Source organism: Nelumbo nucifera, chromosome 4 (assembly GCF_055504915.1).
Source record: "Nelumbo nucifera cultivar China Antique chromosome 4, China Antique-T2T, whole genome shotgun sequence".
Classification (NCBI taxonomy): domain Eukaryota; kingdom Viridiplantae; phylum Streptophyta; class Magnoliopsida; order Proteales; family Nelumbonaceae; genus Nelumbo; species Nelumbo nucifera.
The window spans coordinates 84,371,472-84,393,767 of NC_142652.1; the positions used below are offsets into that span (position 1 = coordinate 84,371,472).

The following is a 22,296-nucleotide window of genomic DNA, read 5'->3' on the forward strand; positions in this document are numbered from 1 at the left end:
ACCAAATATAGATCTTTTATCATATATGGACCATGCCCATTCAACATCTGTGTAAGCCTCACTCTTTAGATGGCCATGATTGGAATACAACATCCCTTTACCAAGCCATTCTTTCAGATAAACTAAAGTTCTATTAATTGCTTGCATATGAGATGTACTGGGTTCATGCATATATTGGCTAACCACTCCAACAACATAGGATATGTTAGGTCTAGTCAAACAAAGATACATGAGACGACCCACCAATCTCTGATATATCCCATTGTCTAGAAGAACTCCTCCAATAGCACTCAACTGGAGTTTTTATAGGCTTACACCCTAATTTTCCAACTTCATGAAGCAAGTCAATGACATACTTCCTTTGTGATAGAAAAATTCCATTCTTGGATCTTGCAACTTCAATGCCAAGAAGGTATTGAAGATCACCAAGGTCCTTAATCTCAAATTCGGAAGCAAGGAAGGACTTTAACTGAGAGATACTTGTGATATAGTCACCTGTCACAATAATGTCATCAACATATACTACCAACATTGTTACTCTACTAACAGTTCTTATGAACAAAGTGTAGTCAGCTTGAGATTGAGAAAATCCAATATTTAAGATAGCATTTCTGAACTTGTCAAACTAGGCTCTAGGGGGCTGCTTGAACCCATACAAGGACTTCTTTAAGTGGCAAACTTTCCCTTCACTGTTAGGAAAGCTTACCCTAGGTGATAAGTCCATATACAATTTTTCTTGTAAGTCCCCGTTAAAGAAGGCATTCTTTACATCCATTTGATATAAAGGCCAAGAGTAATGGGCAGCAAAAGGCATGATCACACGAATAGAGTTCATTTTAGTAACTGGAGCAAAGGTTTCTAGATAATCAATGCCATAAGTTTGAGTGTATCCTTTGGCCACAAGTCGAGTTTTGTACCTCTCATTTGAGTCATTTGTCGTGTGCTTAATAGTGTAAATCCACTTACATCCAACAAGAATTTCATCCTTAAGACAAGGAACAATCTCCCAAGTCCAGTTCTTTATTAAGGCCTCCATTTCTTGGTTCATAGCTTCCCTTCGGTGAGGGGACTGCATTGCCTTTGTAACACTACGAGAGATGGAAACAGAAGAGATGATAGAAATATAGGCATAATAGGAAGGTGAGAGAGCATCATAAGACACATAATTAGTAATAGGGTACTTGCTACATGTCCTCTTCCCTTTTCGGATGGTAATAGGGAGATCAAGGTCAGGATCAATAATAGAATTATCAAGATGTTCAAGATTATTTGAGTCCAGGAGATTAGATTGTGATGAGCATTATGCTTTAGGAGCCACCCTCTTACTGCGCCTGATGAAAAACTACTACCAGGACCGAGGCCGATAGACAAGAAGAGGAGGAGGAGGGGAAGGAAAACCATCGATACAAGGAAGAGAGAGGGGAGGAGGAATGGGGACAGGGACAGGAAGGCAAAAGGGAATCTAATCTTCGCTTGCATTCTCCCCTGAAGAGAATGACATGATAACTGAAAAAAAAAAAAAAGACTCTAGAAAGGTAACATCCTTAGAAACATATTTCTTGCCAGAAAGAGCATCAAAGCATCTATAGCCTTTTTGAATTGGAGAGTAACCGAGAAATACGCATTTAACTAATTTAGGATCAAACTTATGCTGGGAATGACTCATATCATGAATAAAACAAATACAACCAAAAATCTTGATGGGTAGATTAAAAGGAGGTTCATTAGGGAAGAGAAGTTGATGAAGAAACTAAAGGTTAAGGACCCTTGATGGAACATGAGTTTGAAATAGGTGGGAACAAGAGTTTGAAATAGTAAACCTTGAGCAACTTCAACCACATGCTTATTCTTTGTTCCAGCCACCCCATTTTGTTGTGGAGTATGACTACATGAACTTTGGTGAACAATGCCCCAATCTTCAAAAAACCCATGCAAATGATGTTCAAAGTATTCATCAACATTGTCAGATCTTATTATCTTAACTCTTTTCTCAAACTGTCTCTACCATATTCATGAAGTTTTGAACAATCATAGGAACCTCATCCCGACTTTTCATCAAGTAGGTCCATGTACACCGACTGTAGTCAGCAATGAAGAGAATGAAGTATTTATACCCACCCATTCAAGGTATAGCATATGGGCCCTAAACATCAATATGAATCAAATGGAAAGCAACATTACTTCTTTGACTACTCGCAAAATATGTGATTCTGCATTATTAGGATAGGTGATAAACTTCACATTCAAGGTTCAACTTTGGCACCAAGTCAAATATGTTAGGAAACAAAAATTTTACAGAATTAAAAGACATATGACCAAGACGACAGTGCCATAATTTCAAAAGACTCATTTTCTCATTTGAACAAAACTCAGTTTGGCTTGATAATCCATGCTCTAAAGGTCCATCAAAAAGGTAGACTCCATCGACTTCATGCCCACTTCCAATCATCTTCTCCGTGCTCAGGTCCTGGAAAACACAATGAGTAAAAAGAAAAGGTTACTAAGCAATTATGGGATTTTGTAAGAAAACTAACTGACAACAATTTTTTATGTAACCGAGGCACATGAAGAACAGATCCAAGAGAAAGGTTATGAGTGAGTTTGACTTCAACCTGACCCGAAATAGGGGTTTGAGATCCATCAACAACAATTATCTTGCCCTTCCCCGATTAACTTATATGAGGTAAAATGTGAAGGCATACCAATCATATGGGCACTGGCCCTAGAGTGTACAATCCATGGGCTAAAAGATGTAGAACATCAGAAGGTTGAGCATCATTACCAACTGTAGCCAAGTGAGCGTTGCCCTTCTTCCCAGTTTTGTAATTGTTTGGTTTTAAATGAGGATCAAGCTTCCAACACCTTTCCTTAGTATGTCTTGGCTTCTTGCAATAATCACAAACAACATCCTCAGCTTTCTCAGTAACAGGGTGCTTGCTAGTATTTTGCTTGGGTTGAGATGACATAAAGGCAAAGTGATCAATCACAGGAGGTTGCATCATGGCAGTCCTTCTATTATCTTCCCCTTGTACAAGGGAGTAAGCGGAAGCAAGAGTGACAATGTCAACCCTAAGAATATGTTGCTTGGTAAAATCAAACTCTGGATTCAAGCTGGCCAAGAAATCGAACACTTTATTATCCTCTATGTACTTTCAATATTGCTCACCATCTTCAGGGTCCTTCCATACGAGAGCTTTCAAGTAATCCATTTCTTCCCAAATAAACTGTAAAGAAAAGAAAAGTACATAGCAACAGATCTCTCCCCCCGGTGCATACTGCAAACTTCCCTCTGAAGCTGGTACACTCTAGTAGTATTGTTTACTTGGGAATATGTGGCAATAACTCTATCCCAAATATCTTTAACTGTTGGAAGAGACATGTAGTTCGGGCAATATGAGGTTGCACTTAGCAAATCAACCATGACATTCAAGGGAGATATCCTGCTCTCACTTTGCAAATTTCGGATCTTCAGGATTTGGCTTCACCTCCTTTCCTGTAATGAATCCCAGTTTACCTCACCTAGTGATGGTAAGCTTAGCATATTGGGACCACTCTAAAAAGTTGGTTCCATCAAGTTTAATAATGGTTATCATACCACTGGAAATATATGCATTTCCTGGGAGCACATTGGAAACCATATTTACATCCTTAGATGATTCCATATTCTATCAATACACTTTCTCGTCAACCGAAAAGACCCCCAATACTTAACCAAAGCTAAAGACCCAAGAAAATAGGTCACTACACGGTTAAGAAACAAAAGGAGGCCAAAAAACTAGGTTGGCAGCAAAATAGAGGGAGAAGAAAATCTCCCAAAATTTGTATAGGGCTTAGAAAATTACAGGACCACTCCCCATCACTCCCAAAGTGTAAAATGACTTGAATGGTCTAGGTTTTAAAGCGGAAGAACTCATTAAACATGTTGTATAGGGCTTGACATCAGATCTGGAATTTCTGTGATTTTCTTCTTGAAAAATCCACTAAAAATCATAGAAGCTTTGAACAACAAGTCATACCAAAATTCTTCTAAAATCAGGGCGAATAAAACCATGTAGGATTCATTGACTACTACCGGCACCTATACAGACTGCTGACGTCATCCGGCAGTACTTTTAACATCAGCAATTCATCTCGTGGGAGAGGATCAGCAAGAAAGGTATTCCTAAGTGCTTTTACCCATTCTCCTACCAAGTTGTGAATTTGGTGTTGTAAATCTAGGGTTTGTACAATAAGAGAAGAGAGGAGAAGAATGTGTCAAAGAGGTGTGCATATTATACTGTTCACACCCTCAAAAATAGTTTTTATATTCTGAAGGAAAAATTACAAGAAAGCCCATACTTAGGCTCCCAAATACAAAGAGATAAGGAAAAGACTAAAACACCCATGCCTAAACATTCTCAACAGGAATTGATTCCAAGCAGAATCTAGAATCTATATGGTCTGTAGAGAACACCAACAATGATATATTATTGTTAGATTGGATGGAACTAATTATTTAGAATGGGCACAACCTATATATTTATATTGGTGGTTATGGCAGATGGGGGTATATTACAAGTAGTACCGTTAAACCAGATAATGCAAATGCTTCCCATGACAAGTGGATGCAGGAGAATTATATGGTTATGCCATGGCTTGTGAATTCTAAGCAACCACATATCAGTAGGAACTATTTGTGGATGAAAACAGCCAAAGCCCAATAAAAGAAATAAACTTCTACAGCCCAACATTTCTCAACAATTAGTCTATTTCATTCTTTGTGATCAGCAACTAGAAAATTACCAATTTATTAATTGAAGAAGGAATGTGTAAATTACAATATACAATAATTTGAAAATGTAACAAACACCCAGCTATGGTAGACTAGGCTCAACCTATCTACCCCCTAACTAGGACTTTTCTCCTCTCCATCCTACACCATAATGCCACCATCCATTGAAGTGTATGTGCACAACTTGAAAATGGATGTAGCTGAATTCTCAGTTTGTTTATAAGGTCTTAAAGCTAAGAAAGGAGTTAAGCTTTCCCAATCACGTTCTACAAAGAAAGGTAATTGCAAATGCATCCAATAGAGGAAAGGCATATACAACCCCAGATCCATCCTCATCCTGAAAATAATATTCCTCCATGCACCTAGGCCGGCCCAGTCCAGCTGGTGACCAGAAATGGAATTACCAAACTGGGGTCAGTAATTGTTTCTCCACTATACAACCCCTGCTTAGGATACAGCTCCTTCAACTAAAAAGTTAGTCCAGCTACACATTGACAACATATAAATGAAAGTCCATATGTAGCTTACATAAAATAAACTCGAAGGTATGAATACTCATGCACACCAAAATAATAATAATAAATACAAGATCAGGTGCAGCATACAAGGTTTATATACCCTTGTTTTGAAAGGTATGCATGGATTATGTTAATAGAGAAACTTAGTTGCCAGTACAATAGGAGCAGAGTGCATGTGACTTACCTGTGAGGAAGAACTTTCATCTTCAAGATTTTTCAGCATTTTAAAAGACATGTTGAATTCTTCCTCATTGTGAAATTGCTTGTAAAGTGAGATATTGCCAGTGGTTGGATTTGGGTCGACATGTAAGCAATTCGAAATAGATTTTCGGCCAGAGCCATGGTGCTCCAAGGCAGATGCTAAATTTTGTCTGGCAACAGAATCAACTGGACATGGAGAAACACCACTACTAAGTTGAGAAGCTAACATTGTGGTGCTTGAGCAATTTTGAATCAACAATGGGCCAAGGCCTTTATCGGGTTTAGATTGCCTAGCAATGGGCTCTTCCTTCTTTTCCATCATCAATACCTCCACCTGTAAAAGAGGTAGTTATGAAAATAAAATCATAGAATTGGCTTATGCATGGAAAAAAAAAAAGGAAAAGATGCTCTTCCTCAACCTGATTTGATGGCTCCTTTCTAGATCCCCCAAATGCAACTAGAAAAGCCTTTTCCTTGTGTTGCACAAGTACTAGGCTAAATCCCTGTATAAGGAACATTAACGCACAATTATGCCAAAAAGCACTACAGGACCCAAGATAATAAGTAAATTATGCACGCCCAATAGAACAATAATAAAGAAGTCAATTAAATGAAATTAGATATCAACTATAAGAAAAATGTGACAGCTATTCAATTTCTTCACTTATCAAAATACATACTGTTTCGTACAGTGGTTAAAGGATCCTCTCCCTCCCTAGTAGTATAATACAATTTCTTCACTAATAAAAAATCAACTATAAGAAAAATGTGACAGCTAGTCAGAATCTTATGGATGCTAAAGGTGACAGATTTTTCTTAATCAGTAACAAGATTAAAAAAAATCTATAAATAATACTAGAGGACAAAAGAGAGAATAAAAAATAAGAAAAGACCTCCCTGACAACAAGAACTAGAGTTGAAGTTGACAGACCAGACCACCACAAAACCTAATGCAAAGGGCCAAGACCCAGTACAGCCCTCTCTATTCTAGGCCTCCTCCTTATAGGGGTGGCCACGAGCCGAGCCTTTCACGAGCTATTCGAGCTCAGCTCGACTCGGTTTAAACCAAGCTTCGAGCCGAATTCGAGCCCGATATATAGTCTCGTTTGCTAATCTAGTCGAGCTCGAGCCCGATGATGCTCGACTCATGAGGCTCGCAAGCCTATTATTAAATAAATAATTTTTATTATATATACATACATACATACATATATAAATATATATAGTAAATAATTTTATTATATATAATAATATTTTTTAATATAATATTTTTATTTTTTATGTATGATAGTAAATAACTTTTATAATTCTTAATTTTTTGTCTAAAAAATAATAATTTTATACATGTAATTTTTATTTTTCAAAAAAAAACAAAAAACTTGGCTTATAGTTGAGCTCGAGCCGTGCCGAGCTCAAATAGCCAAGTATTCGGCTCGGCTCGAATCCACCCATACCTCCTTATATAGTCAACATGCAAACGAGTGTTGGAAGATCTTTGGACCCATCTAAACAATATGTTCACTCTTTCAGCCCAAGCTCTGTTCTCTATGCCCTAGACTTCATAGGGTATCTTTTTTTTCCTTTTTTTGATTAGAAACAGATCAAGAGTTACCTTATAAAAGAGAAAATGGGTAAAGTACAAAGAAGACACTTGATAAGTAACTGCACGAAATTTAAATCTAGGTAGATTAAATCTGAAAAACTATTTATGGCACAACTTTAGACCAATTGAGTTATCGAACCCTCCATATCCCAAGCTGCATTTGTGATAATCAAACAGCACATGACATGAAACCCATGAATTAAAAGACACTTTCATTGTAAATAAGAATAAAGGCCTCATTGACCTAGGAGACACACAAATTTAACTCCTTTGACTAAGAACTGGCAGTCTGCTACATTAACATAAAAGTGTATAAACATTGATGACCAAGTTGACACATTACTTTTCAAATAGGCTATTACTTTAACAATACATTTAGCCAAAGCAAACAAAGTCTGAAACTTGGAGGCCGCAACTGAGACACTAACAGCTAATTTACCATCATCTTCACAGAGAAAATGGAGACGAGTAACAAAATTATACAACATGATGCAAGTTAAAGTCTACTTTCACAAAAAAAAAAAGAAAAGAAAAAAAACCAGTTCTAATTGTATTTTCATCAGAACTATTCAAAATTGGAGACACAAACTAGTTTTTTTTAAGAGTAAAAATAAAATTTTATTAAATAAAGAAAAAAAAAGATACAGTCTAGTAGGTGACAAGGTGACACCTAACTTGTCAAACCAAACAGCTCCGAACCAAACAACATGAGCTGAAACAAAACTGAGACAAAATCACAAAATACAACGACTAAATTTAAGTACATTCCAGAAATTCTCCCCCAAATCTTGTTCCTACTAAAGTCTGGAAGCACCCAGACCCAATTTGCTACTAGACTCCCCACTAGAGCCACCAGAGCTTCAGAATTTTTTGATTTATCTTCAAAAATCCTTTTGTTTCTTTCATTCCACAGAGTCCCCCTGATAACCCTGCAGCATCCAACTCCAGCCATTCCCCACTATTCCTTCCCCATATCTCCTCCTTCAGGCCCACATTGAATGTTTCCAGCTTTGTCTCCTGCAACAGAACTACCCCTGGACAGTAATTCCTTATCAGATTCCTTACTATTACCCTCCTGTTACTGTCCCTTAAACCCCTTACATTCTAGCTTACCACCCTCATCCTAGCTCCCCGCTTCCTACACTTCCTAGTTCAATTCGACCTCTGCCCTCATAGATCATAAAAGCACAATATGGAGACAGACAATACTGGGGCATAGAATCATCAGAAAAGAACAGAAAATGGTGGCATCATAAAAACACAATCAACAATCAATCAACATAACTTACTTTGTTGGTAGTAATACAAGAAGGAGGTGATGCTACTGCCACAGACCATTCAACTTTTAGGACATCAAAGACAAAAGTTTCCGCATGTCCTGTAGAGAGAGAGAGAGAGAGAGAGTGAATCAGTAAGTATTAGAGTACAATTTGGTGTGCTGGCTTTGATTGTGACCAACCCAAGTCAAACCCTAGAAACCAAACACTCCTTACATGACACAAGCAAAGAAACTCTCAAAGGTAACTTTAGAATTTAGATAATCCTAATGCAACTTTTCCAGGTTGCTTTGGGCTCAAATTAAGTTTTCATATACTTATTAATTGTTTTCTGCACTGTAAGTAGGACTTTTGCATTCTGCCCAATAGGTAGGTAGGTAGATAGACTTAAATAGATATAGATCAGTAAGTATTGCTTGTATTGGTGCAATTTGGTACAATGCCTTTGATTTTGACCAACCCAAGCCAAACCCTAAAACTGAACACTCCTTCCATGACCTGGGCAAAGAATCACTCCAAGAGTCAAAGGTCATTTTAGAATTTAGAAAATCATAATCCAACTTGGGAGCTCAAATTAAGTTGCCATATAATTTATTTAATCTTTTCCTCATAGTAAAGTAGACAGACCCAAATAAAGCCGGCCAATGCTAAGGTAAACCAACCTTTTTTTAACTAGCCAACCCATACACAAAACAACTCCACAAAACTTTATCTCAGTTATAGGGGGTTGACTGTATGCCAAGTCATAAAGTAGGCAAGTGAATCAATTAGAAAATCTAACTACAAGTCCAACCCTCAAAGGTCACAAAAATAATAACTAAATAAACAGAAACTAAGGAACTTAGAAAGCAAAAAGGAATCTACAATATGTCTCTTTAGTTTTGATGCATACGTTTTTTCCTGCTTCCACCCCCCGCAATATACCATTTAGTTCCACATAAAACTCCACAGCATCCAGCTCTAGGTGATGGATGGAAACCTCGAAGCTTAATCCTTGACCATATCATCTGATAAAATCAAATCCATTTTTTATAACCCCATAGCAGATCAAGAGGCAATGCAGCTTCTATCTAAAAGAAAAAAACATAAATGATTATGAAGGCAATCTTGCCATAGAAAGCAAAAAATTACCCAAGGCTACATACTGTTTCAAAATCAAGTGAGTACAAATCATTCAGAGGCCTAGACTTTGATGCCCCTCCAAAAATGTAAAGAATTCTATCATCATAAAGAGCAGCAACATGATTGGATCTTGCAGATGGTCCTGTTCCTCTGCACACACATGCAACAGTTCCATAGTTAAAGAACATAAATATATTAAGACAACAAAATAAAAAATGGAAAGTGACATTGAGAAGGGTGGTTTGATGAGAAGCACCAAATTGACCAACAAGGAGGATATATCCTTCTGCAAACACTTCAAGAAGGGTTTTTTAGAAACCAGTGACAAGCAGTTGACATTATATACTGAGACAAACTTACGTGCAATGAAGAGGAAGCCACATCAAAGACTTCAGATCAAACATATGAAGATCGTTTAGTTTCCTCCTTTTGGAATCTTCACCCCCAAAAAGGATCAACACAGAACCTGCTCTGACCACAGTGTGGCCACTGCGAGCAACCTACATTCCTCATCAATTTTAACTGTCACCATTTTACCATGAAATAATACAGATTCTTTACTTCAAATCTTTATTCAATCCAGTTATGTGGAGTCAAACAGCAAGATCAGAGAGAAACCAACACAGGACCAAGGAATGCACATTTTCTACCCTCAACATTGGAACACACCAAGACATGTAAACTCAACAATGATGGTGTCACACATGCTTATCCAAAAAATAAGCAATGATAATTCCATGCATCAGATCAGAGTGCACATGGGAAATTACAAGGAATTATCAGATGCATGCATATAAATAACATGCATGGTCGCTTTACATGCAGGAAATACATGGAAAAAGTGAAAAACACACCTTCATCCTTATGCTTGTAATTTTCTTGCTTAGCAAGAAGTTGAAAGATTCTAGTGGCTTCTTTATAAATCTTTTTTTTTTTTTGGAAAAAGGTAAAGTAATTTTATTCAGAGAGAAAGCAGATTACAACAAGACTCAGGCCAACTAGATCTTCCTGGGTCCAAAACAGATTACAAGAACATCCATGATTTAGTACAAAGTAGGAGAGAAACATTCTGACTTTTAAACTCCTCATTCACCGACACCCAGGAGCAAATCTTCCCCACCACTTTCTGCACAATCTCATCTGGACTTTTTGATTGATTATAGAAAATTCTATTGTTTCTTTCCATCCAAATGGACCAAAGAACAGCCTGCGGAATAGTATTCCAAACAAACCTGTCTTTCTTGCTAAGACCCTCCAATCTCCAACTCATAAACAGCTCCTTCACAGACATAGGCATAGCCCAACACACCTCTAGTTTCTTGAAGAAATGTCCCGAGATTGAAGAGGAAACCGGACAGTGAATGCACAAATGATCTATAGATTCAGCACCCATGCCGCATAAAACACAGGAGGTATCAAGAATCTGAACACCCCTTCTCTCCAAGTTGACCCTAGTTAAACATTTATTCAAAACCATTGTCCAAACCAGGAAGTTAACCTTGGAGGGACAGATGGGGTTCCAAATCTGCCCATCCGGGAAGTTCTCCTGACCTGAGCTGCACATCTTAAGGAAAAGGGATTTAACTGTGAAGCTACCATCTGCATTCCACTTCCAAGTCCATTCATCTTCCATACTCATGTCAATTCTCTGATTTTGAATCCGCCCCAACAGACCTACATACTCCTCCACTTCCCAGTCTAGCAAATTCCTCCTACATAGGGGAGTCCAAGTAAAGGAGGCCCCAGAGGTACTAATGTTATCAGCAATTGAAGAATCTTGATTCACTGCAATTTGGAACAGCCGGGGAAAAACATCAGCCAAGGGACCTTCCTCACACCAGGAATCCTTCCAAAACTTAATTCTATCCCTTTTTCCAGCTTTAAACTTGACCCCATTCATGAAAAGAGTACTGAACTTAGAAATACCAGCCCAGAGAGAGCTACCCCCAAATGAAAGGGGGATCAAGAGTTTTCCAATTTCCCCAATCCACACCATACTTAGCCGCAATGAGGCACCTCCACCAAGCATTTCTCTCATAAGCAAATCTCCATATCCATTTGCTAAGAAGAGCAGCATTGAAATCTTGCACTTTCCTAATTCCCAAACCACCCTTCGCCTTAGGCTTACACACTTGCTCCAACTTAACAATGTAAATTTTCTTCTCATCCTCCCAACCCCTCCATAAGAAGTTCCTTTGAAGCTGTTCCAACCTCTTTGCAATTTTATTTGGAATTGGAAAGAGAGAAAGAAAATGTGTTGGGAGGTTGGACAGGGAGGTCTTAATCAATGTAACCCTACCACCAAAAGATAAATATTTAGCCTTCCAAAGAACCAACCTCTTCTCCATTCTCTCAGTGATTGGGCACCAGATTGAAGAAGAGGAACATTTAGCCCCAAATACTTAACCGGAAGGAGCTCCATATGGCAGGCCATTATCTGTGCACAATCCTCCAAATTTAAAACTTGGCCCACTGGGATGATCTTACTTTTCTCAGATTGACTTTGAGACCCGTAACCACTTCAAACCAACTCAAAATTCCAAGAACTGTTTCCAACTGAGGCAGAGATGCATCCACAAAGCAGAGGGTATCATCAGCAAACTGAAGAATATTAACTTTCTCTTTTCCTGAAGAGATAGCAAACCCATTCCATAATCCCGATTCTGCAGCCTTCTTACTAAAAAGAGTGAGGATTTCCATAACACAGATGAACAGCAAGGGAGACAGAGGATCTCCCTGTCTCAGCCCCCAAGAACTACCAAAGAAACCCATGGATTGCCCATTAATTAGGATTGAAAATTTAGAGGTCTTAGTGCAAACACTAACCCAGTTTCTCCATTTCTGGCAAAAATTCATACACTCCAACACCCTATCCAAACAATTCCAATTGACACAGTCATAAGCCTTCTCAATGTCAAGCTTACAAACAACCCCCGGAATACCCTGTCTTCTCCTTGAGTCAATTAACTCATTAGCAACTAAAATTGAGTCTACCATCTATTTGCCTGGAATAAATGCACTCTGATTATTTGAAATAACATTACCTATCACCCCTTTCATTCTTTCTGCCAAGACTTTCGCCAAAATTTTATAGAAACTGTGAAGTAAGCTAATCGGCCTAAACTCCCTAATATTGACAACCCCCTCAATTTTTGGAATAAGGGAGATCAAAGTGGCATTTAGACTTCTTTGTAGAGATGCATATGCATGAAATTTCTAGAACACCTTCATCACATCCTCTTTCACAAAGTCCCAGCACTTCAAATAGAATAGATTGGTGAAACCATCCGGCCTAGGGGATTTTACCACCTTCAAGATTCTTAATTGCTACAGTGACTTCCTCTTCTGTAAAAGGCCTTTCAAGCCAAATTTTCTGGGTCTAACTCAGTTGCCTAAAGGAGAGATTGAAGGGAAATGGCCTCAGCTTCCACTTTTCCTTGTAAAGGTCTTTATAGAAAGAGGTTGCAACTGCTTTAATCTCTTAATCAGATTCACCACATCTCTCATTCCATGTCAACTTCTTAATAGCTGAAACTCTAGCTCTAGCATTAGCCACTTTGTGAAAGAAATGTGTATTTTTGTTACCTACCTTTAGCCAAGTAAAAGTGCTGCTACTAGACTTACAGGCTTCATCAGTCCCAAGATTTGAATTTCCCACACTCTCTATCTGGCCATTTTCTTCTCTCCTATCTGCCGCAACATGACTTAGCTCATTTTCCTCTGCCACTCTATGTTGATTCTGAGTATCGCTCCTAATTGCAGACTAATCTTCAACTTCTACTACTGCCAACGACGTCACCTCCAGCAACTGCTCGTTCATAGGGACCATGGAAAGGGAAGGTTGGTTCAATCTTCTACAATCAGCCACCGAGCTCTACTTAAGGGGAAGAAGAGGCCTGATTCTTCGAAGTGACAAGTCCAATCCACCCATCCTGTAAACAAGGCTGAGTGATCCATGTCGGTTCAAACCGGTCAAGAGAAGAAACTGGAGCCAGTCTAGCCGGATTGAACTGTCTTTGTCTACTTCCAGCCCATCTTGGTTCACTTGCAGCTCTAAGGTTCATTTTTCTACTAGGCTTCTGATTAGACCGGGTAAATGGGTTTAGCTGACCCGGATCTGAATCCTGGACCCGCTTTGAAACTCCCACATCTGCACCATCCCCAACCTCAAAGAGAAGTCTTGCCTCATTAATTGTCGTCAGCGAGCACTCTTCCATAGCCACACTTTTAGGTCTCTTAAGCACTCTTTTATTAAATTTTTAATATATTCAACCAACTCACCATCCCCAAGAAGACCCATTTTCGAAACAGAGGCACTTCCCTCGAGGCCCACCTTGACTTTTGAATCTTGGCCCTCTGTTGGTATTGGGATCAAACGGTTCCTATCAGAACTGCAGGTTCAATCTTCTTCTTCTTCCTTCTCCGACAATCTCACCAGCACAAATCCTCCTCCCCGAAGATTAAATGGATGAGCATGCAGTGGGGAGCATTCACTGACATCCTCTAAGACTACTGTCTTCGAGACCATCGAATCCTCCCTGACCTTTTGAGTTCCCTCTTCTGTGAGCCTCTCCATCTTCCACCTCCGAACTGACGGAAGGACTTCTGGCCAGATGGAAACTGAGAAGAGAACTTCCCCAGCAACAATCTCCACCTTCTCCGGAATCGAGCCTCCCTTCTTCACCTTCATTCGAATACATTCGCATGTAGCCAGCTCAGAGGGAGAATCATCTGTTTCGAGAAAACCACCGCACGCATCCCCGATTGCTCCGATTGCTCTTATGCAGCAGAAAATTAAAAGTTAATGGAATCTTAAATAACCAAGATCACACCCATGGTGGTGTACAAAACCCTAGTTTGAAAAGCTATCTAATTGCATACCTGATTGTAGGTTGATTTACACTATTGATAGTTTGGAGACTTTCTTGATTCAAATCTGCAGCCTCACAATTGTTTGGCCACTAATGCAGTCTGCACGAAACAACAGCAGAACAAAGCTCCAAAATCCTTCTTTAGATTCAATCCAAGAGGGAAAGAGAAAGAGGAGAGGGTTAGGCAGCTCCAAGAATGTGCTAACAAACTGTAATTAGGGTTTGGTTTAGCAGAAGAGTGTGTTATATGACCCTAGGGCTGCCCCCTTCTTAACTTTTATAGAGTTGTCCTCCTTTTCCTATTAGAAGAACTTATCTCATAAGTTCTCTCCTAATTACAATTAGGTCCCCTTTAATTATAAAGAGGTCCCTACACTAAGACTCCTCTTAGTGAGCACCCTCCCTCATACTTTGTCTGCATTTTGCCCCTTAATGTGTGTGATCTCTTAGGTTCAACACTATCAAGTAGTGGCAAATGGTGCTAAACTACTTCAACATCCCAACTCCTTCCAGATGAATTAAATTAAAATCCTTTTTAATTCTCCCTTGAATGTGAATAATGGGTCATTATTCATAGGGCTTCCACAAGTCATGGGTCATTATTCATAGGGCTAAACTACTATGTCATGACTACCCCGATAGCATGAACTTGGCGGATTGAACATTTCCATCTATAGTTACCATGTAGTAGAATCTTGCTATCATACAATGTCTCGAAAGTGTAGAAGATCATGGTGATTATGTCAAACCTATTTGGTTCAATCATATGTTCCATTGGATTGATGATGAATCATATGGTGACACTTGGAAATCTTTCCACAAACCATGTTGCCTTGGTCAAGGACTTCTGAGTCACATCAAATCCAACTGCATAGGACATTCCCTCTCCTCATGGAGAGTGGAGATGGGTTACTATGGGAAAGCAAACCATGAATGACATTCTATACTAGAGGATTCTCTATCAGGTGGATGAAAAGAATATGGGATATCAGCTCTGTGGAAGAAGATTCTTTCATTATGTGATTCAAAGCCTGCAAAAGAGACTACTTTGCGGAGATTGCAATGCTTAGAAGGCTTTTGAAGGTTGATGCCAAGAGCTTGTGGTTTGAGGAGATGAGATTTAGAAGGCTACTTTGAAAATTAGGGAGAATGGCTTCGCAATGGTGATGTTGGTTGGAGGTGAGGTAATTGAATGGTTTCATAGTTTTGTACAAGAGACTGTATATTCAAGTGAGGAATTGTTTGGGAAAAGTCTGTAATATGAAGGTCATAAAGAATATCAAGCAGAAAGAAGAAAAAATAAAAAAAGGAAGGTTCATTGCTCTGACGGAATTCTTTGGGAGAGGGAAGAAGCAACTTGTATGTTTTCTTGAAGGTAGGAATGGTGAAGATTGGAAAGAAGTGGTTTTGGTTTTGCAAGAGTTTCTAGCCCGTAGCTCAGAGGGGGAAAGTGATGTCTCGGGCCAGCTTCATGATGCTTCGATGGCGGTGTCCAGGCCTAAGCCGTTTAAAATGGTGAGGTGGGAAGAAGAAAATTTTATGGTTAGGGGGAAAAGGATTAGGAGTGGTAAGATGGTACTTTCCGGTTATAAGAAGGAATGGCAAAGAAATGTGGTGGAAACTTATTTTCAACCAGAAAATTGGAAAAAATTTACAGAAGAAATTTTATGGGAATTGAAGGTGGAAGAGGCAATAATTATCACTCCCTTAGAGAATAAGAAGGCCTTGGTCGAAATGATTGAGGATAACATCGAGATTGCAGCAATGAACTTTCAGATGGAGGAGGTTGCTTTCACAATATCGAAGTGGTGTCCTATTGCAAACACAAAAAATATAGGAATGGAAGAATTCGTCGTAAGATTGATAGGCTTCCTTTTCACCTCTAGAAGGAAAAACAGTTCAAGTCTGTGGCCTGCATCTGTAATGCTCGTTTGGAAGGGGCACGTGATTGGGTTGGGAGGGGTGACAACGAATACCATTGTGGGTCTTTCATCTTCCCCCACCTGTGCTTGTTGGGAAGATGAGAGAATTGGTGCAAGTAGGAATTTGAATACCGGTTCTCAGGGAGTGGAGGAGGAATCAAATGAAAAGGAAGAAGCGGATGGGATTGGAATGCCACAACTTTCTCTTGACAACAAGGTATTGGAATGGTTGGCCAAAGGATTCAGGGAAGGGTCTGGATTAGTTCACATTGACAGAAGGGAGGGAACTATGGAGAGGTTGGAAGGAGAGGAAGGGGAAAAGGAAGAGAAAATCCCAAGGAAGGCTGCAAGTGATGAGGAGATTAGATTGGGGGAGAAGCAGAGAAAGAAGGGCCTTTATAAGGAAGCAGAGGAAAAGAAAGGAAGTGAAGAGATTGGGTTGGGGATCAGCCTCTTAAGGATAGGTACCCGGCCCTCTACTCCTTGTCCTTGAACAAATTTAAAGTCATCTCTACCTTTCGTGTTTCTAATGAGGCGTGGGATTTAGGGTTCAGGAGAGGGTTGAGGGAGTCAGAAATAGGGTTGGCAGATGATCTTTTCTCCCTTTTAAATTTAGTGTTTTTGGATCATTCTTGTCCTGATAATAGAATTTGGTCTGAAGAGTCCTCCGGTTGTTTTTCATGCTCTTCTTTCTTCAATGCTTTAGTGCACTCTTCCAATTTAGTTTACTCTTTTCCTATAAAAGAAGTGTGGAGTGCTCATGTACCTCCAAAGGTGAGGGCTTTTTGTTGGGAAGTGGTTCTCCAAAAATCAACACTTTGGACTTGCTTCAGGAAAAAAGACCGAATTGGTTCTTATCCCCTCATGTTTGTAGCCTTTGCTTGAAGAGTGGTGAGATGGTAAATCATCTACTAATATCTTGTCCTTTTGATACTCTTATTTGGGATTGGTTTTCCTCTCTCTTTGGGTGTAGGTGGGTTCCTCCTACAAGCGTGGTGGATCTTTTTGAATCTAGCTTTTTTCGTTAGTCAAAGAAAAGAGGGAGGGTAATGTGGAGAGCAACGAGGGCAGCAATTGTTTGGGCAGTGTGGGAGAGAAATAACAGAATCTTTCAAGGGAAAGAAAAATCAGCACATGAAGTCATAGAAGGGATCACCATCAAGATCATACATTGGCTGAAATCGCTGGATCTGTTCAAGGACTTCTCTGTAGACGACTTAATTAGAGGGTGGAGTGCGGTAGCAGCTTCTTCCTGCCCCTCTTCAGCTATTCAAGAGGACTGGTCGCTCCCATTATCTTTGGATGTCAAGTTAAACTTTGATGGCAGTTCTATAGGTAATCCAGGCCCCTTTGGAATTGGGGGTGTCTTTAGAGATGGGGGAGGAAATGTCCTGGCCCTTTATTCTGGCCCGATAGGACTGGGGGACTCTCTTAGGGCAGAAGTTTTGGCACTCCTACAAGGGCTCAAGCTGGCTAAACAGCTGGGTTTTCAGCAGTTGGAAGTGGAGGGAGACTCGAAACTGGTAATAGGTTGGATGCAAACAAACAGCTTAGGCGCCTGGTCCCTTAGACAACCTGTAAGGGAGATTATGCAACTAACAAGGGAGCTTGAAGTCAGGTCTAAATGGAGTAGGAGATCAGCCAATTGCTACTTTAGCAAAGCAAGGAGTTAGTAGGCAGAACCTTTTTTGGGCCTGTTTGTAATCTGTGGAGGGGTCACCTTGTTTTTTGAAGGTGACAGTTGTGCTAAGTTTCTTAAAGAATGAATGAAAGTTACTGTTTCCAATCAAAAATAAAAAGGAAGTGAAGAGATTGAAGTAAACAAAACAAGGGTCTAGCAGAGAATAAAATAGCGGCAGAGCAAGCTTTTGAGAAGAACACAGTGTTGGAGCATGAAAGGGTGAATAAGAGTAATGGTGATAAAAAGATCAGTGAGGATTATCCTAATGCAATTAAAAGATTTAAGTATCAAAAATTCAACAAATCTTTGAAGGTGTTTGCTAGATTGAAAGGAGGCCTATTTGGGGTTGGAATCAACAAGAGGGTCAAGAAAACAAACAGAGGTCTCAAGAAAAAGAAAGAGGATTCTAATGCTGCTGTAGCAGATTTGGGGTGAGTGAGTTCTATTTCTTTTTGGGATGAAGGTTCAGTTTGAGAGGTCTGTCAGGCTAGGTATCTAGTTGGTGAGTTGGGTGTTAAGTTTTGGGTCATCTTGTAGTCATTTGGGTGTTTGGGATGGGAGTGGAGTTCTCGAGGTTTTGCTAGTTCAGGTTTGATTTGTTGTTGTATTGTTTGTTCTGTTTGTGGTGATTTCTTATCACTGTTTGTATTCCTCTCTTTCTCCTTAATAAATTTTTTTCCTTATCTTCACAAAAAATGGAGAGTGATAAATCCCATATTGTGGTATCCATGATGCCTCAGGTCTAAGGATTCTCTACACAACTGTGATGATAGAATCAATTATCGACAAAAGACTCCATGTACCTATTCTATTAATGGGTCAAGTCTAGTGAACTTGTTTTCTAACAAGAACCCTCATATTTGGTTTAGTGTCTCCATAGTCCATACAAGTAACTTGAGATTCATCACACCATTGAGGCAATCATAATATGTGCTATTCTTTTTTTTTTTTTTGATAGATAATGATAATGAAAATTTTATTAAATAAAGAACTAAGTATTCATCATACAATTCCCCACAAAGAGGCGCGAGGTGCAGCCTCCAAACTACATCATAAAGCTTACAATTGAGCCCAAAAGAGCTGATTCCTATGTACTCCTTGTTTAGCTAAAAGGTCTGCCAGCCCATTTGCCGATCTTCTTTTCCATTGAACTGTGATTGAAATATTTGAAGTCAGCCACTTAAATCTTCTCAAAGCCCCCCTGTACGGCCAGACTGCCGTCTCTGGTTCTTTTAGCCATCCAATAACCAATTTGGAATCACCTCCAATCATTAAATGCTCCACTGCTAACTCTCTTGCATATTCTGCTCCTTGTAACACAGCTTGGAGTTCTGCATTTACAGAGTCTCCCCACCCTATAGGACCAGAAAATAGAGCTACAATCTGACCCTCATCATTTCTGAAGACTCCCCCTATTCCAGATGGCCCCGGGTTGCCCAAACTACTGCCATCAAAATTTAGTTTAATGACGCCTGCATCAGGAGGCTTCCAATCCACCACCGGCTTGCTTCTGATTGCAGAACTTTTAGCTAGTTGTTCCCAATTTCTCCTTGTCATCAAAAGTGTAGGTGGAAAACAGATCCAAGGATTTTACCCAACTTATGGCCCTACATAAGATACTTTCTAACATACATGTTTGATCCCTCTCCTTGTCATTAAAGATTCTAGCATTTCGTTCCTCCCACACAGTCCACACCAAAGCAGCTCTAACACACCTCCACAAAACTCTTCCTCTTCTCTTTGGCCACCTGAAAGTTGTAGGATCGAAAAGATTGCAAATCTGTACCGGTTCTATCCACCTGCACCCAAAAAGATCAAAAAGCTTTTCCCAAAGGCCTACAACAAAAGGGCAAGTGATTAGTATATGGTAGCAACTTTCCTCGTTAGCTTTTCATAGAGTGCACCAGTTAGGAGAGATACAAAGACTAGATCTTCTTTTTTGCAAAGCATCCAAAGTGTTGATTTTCCTGAGGGAGACTTCCCAACAAAGGGCTCCAACTTTAGGAGGGACAGGTTTGGACCAAACTTCCTTGTTATGAAAAGGTTGAGGCAATGGAGAGGAGCACAAGGAAGCAAAGAAAGAGGCACAAGAAAAGGAACCTGAAGGTAATGGCTTCCAAATACGGGAGTCTACAAAAGGAGGGTCCAAGCAAACAGAACCAATAGTTTTGAGGAGCAAAGCAACCTGGTCAAGCTCAGAATCTCTCAAACCTCTTCTAAAACACAAATTCCAGTTTATGCCAGAAGAAAAGGATGACGATACAAACCTTTGAATTGGCTCGTTTTTAAAACACGAGATGGAATACAAGGAGGGAAAGAGGTCCTTGAGGGCACAGTCACCAATCCAAACATCCTCCCAAAACAAAACTCTATGAATAGCCTTCCATGGGGAATTCAGCGTAGCACGCCGAGATACACCAGCATCCCATCCATTGTCTGCAACACCATGCACACTCCTTATCACTTTATGCCAAAGTCTCTCCCTTTCTAGAGGCCACCTCCATAGCCATTTACCTAATAATGCTGTATTTTTCTTCCTTAGATTGCCTAATCCCAATCCCCCCTGCTCCTTCCTCCTACACACTATTTCCCACCTAACCACATGATCCTTCCTCCCTTCCCCTGACTCCCACAAGAAATCCCTCATGACTTTCTCTACCTTCAAAATCACCTTTTGTGGCATTCTAAAGACATATAGAAAGTAAGTTGGCAAGTTCGCAAGAGTAGCTCTAATTAAAGTGATCCGACCTCCAAGGGAAATGTAGTTTCTCTTCCAAACTGCCAGCTTCTTTGTGCATTTTTCTACGATCGAATTCCAAAATCTTCCTTCTCTTGGATTATCTCCTAGAGGCATACCCAATTACTTCAAGGGCCAGCTAGATGTAAGGCAACCTAAGGACTCTGCTACCTAACTCAATTCCTCCATCTCCAAATTTACCCCCACTACACAACTCTTTTCAAAATTGGCCATCATCTTCGACACGCATTCAAACAACTTTATTACTCCTTTCAAGTTTCTAGCCTTTGACGGATCTCCAGACTCACAAAAAATGATTGTGTCATCCGCAAATTGCAAGTGTGACACCACAATACCCTCTCTTCCTACCCCTCCATCCTCTAAACATATCCAACCCATCAGCTCTCGAAATGAGCCTACTAAATACATCGGCTACAAAGGTGAAAAGGAAAGGAGAAAGAGGATCCCCTTGTCTCAACCCTCTAGAGGCTAGAAAGAAGTCTCTAACCACTCCGTTAACTAAAACTGAAAAATGGCAAGTTTTTAAACAAGCCTCAACCCAGCCACACCATTTCTCTCCAAACCCAAAATTCCTCAGGACTTCCAACAGAAAAGACCAATCAACCATGTCATACGCTTTCTCCAAGTAGAAAATCAAGACTGCAATCAGCCTTGAACCCTAATAGATTTTAGGTTAAGAAAAGTAGAAGAAAAGTGAGAGGAAGGAGAAAAGAGAGAAGAGGAACAGGAGAACACAAAGGTTTGAAAGAAGGGACAGATTCTAACACATCTGCCACCGCCACTCTCTTAGTATTTATAGGTTATGTTCAGTACATAGAGAAAAGGACAGATCTGCCCTTAGTACTTACATGACAAATAAAGTAACTAAAAATTGAAATAAATAACAACTGAGATAACAAACTGACCCCAACTGACACTACCATGACTGAAACAAATAATTACACATACTGTCCTACGAACACAGTGGGGACCACAGCTGTGGGGCCCACATCAGTGTTCTCTACACTCCCCCTCAAGTTGGGAGTAGATATTTATCATTCCCAACTTGGATAGGTCTGCCTCTAACTTCTTCCTTGGTACAGCCTTGGTGAGGATATCCGCGAGCTCCATATTAGATGTGATATACGAGAGACACACTTCTTGTGATGCCTCTCTCGCACAAAATGTCGATCAACTTCAATATGTTTAATTCTGTCATGCTGCACTGGGTTGTGGGCTATATTAATAGCTGCCTGATTATCACAATACAACATCAAGGGCTTCTCATAGCCAATACCCAACTCTTCAAGTAGTGACCTCAGCCATAGGATTTCAGCCACTCCGTTAGCCATTGACCTGTATTCCGCTTCAGCACTAGAGCGGGAAACAACACTCTTCTTCTTACTCCTCCAAGAGACAAGGTTACCTCCCACAAGGGCACAATATCCAGAGGTAGACCTCCTATCATCAGCACTCTCAGCCCAATCGGCATCTATATAGACCTCCACCTTCATGTGATTATTGTTCTTGAGCAGTATACCTCTACCCGGGCATCTCTTCAAGTATGCTAATATTCTCTTTGCTGCAAGGAGA

The 22,296-nt window shown here is 39.9% G+C and overlaps 1 protein-coding gene across 7 annotated transcripts in view; it reads right to left on the reverse strand.

The window, feature by feature from the left end:
- LOC104586227 (acyl-CoA-binding domain-containing protein 4-like) overlaps positions 1-22,296 on the reverse strand; it is a 57,662-nt gene that overhangs the window by 19,456 nt on the left and 15,910 nt on the right. For 6 of the 7 annotated variants that reach the window (XM_088886452.1, XM_088886456.1, XM_088886455.1 and 3 more), the window contains exons 9-14: positions 9,853-9,992; positions 9,516-9,642; positions 9,263-9,377; positions 8,383-8,471; positions 5,910-5,993; positions 5,474-5,824 (exon numbers count right to left, since the gene is read on the reverse strand). In XM_088886452.1, coding sequence (XP_088742578.1) covers positions 5,474-5,824; positions 5,910-5,993; positions 8,383-8,471; positions 9,263-9,377; positions 9,516-9,642; positions 9,853-9,992 — 906 coding nt within the window. Of the gene's footprint in view, positions 1-2,165; positions 2,468-5,473; positions 5,825-5,909; positions 5,994-8,382; positions 8,472-9,262; positions 9,378-9,515; positions 9,643-9,852; positions 9,993-22,296 lie in introns of those variants that run through there. The other variant, XM_088886457.1, reaches the window with a different exon arrangement.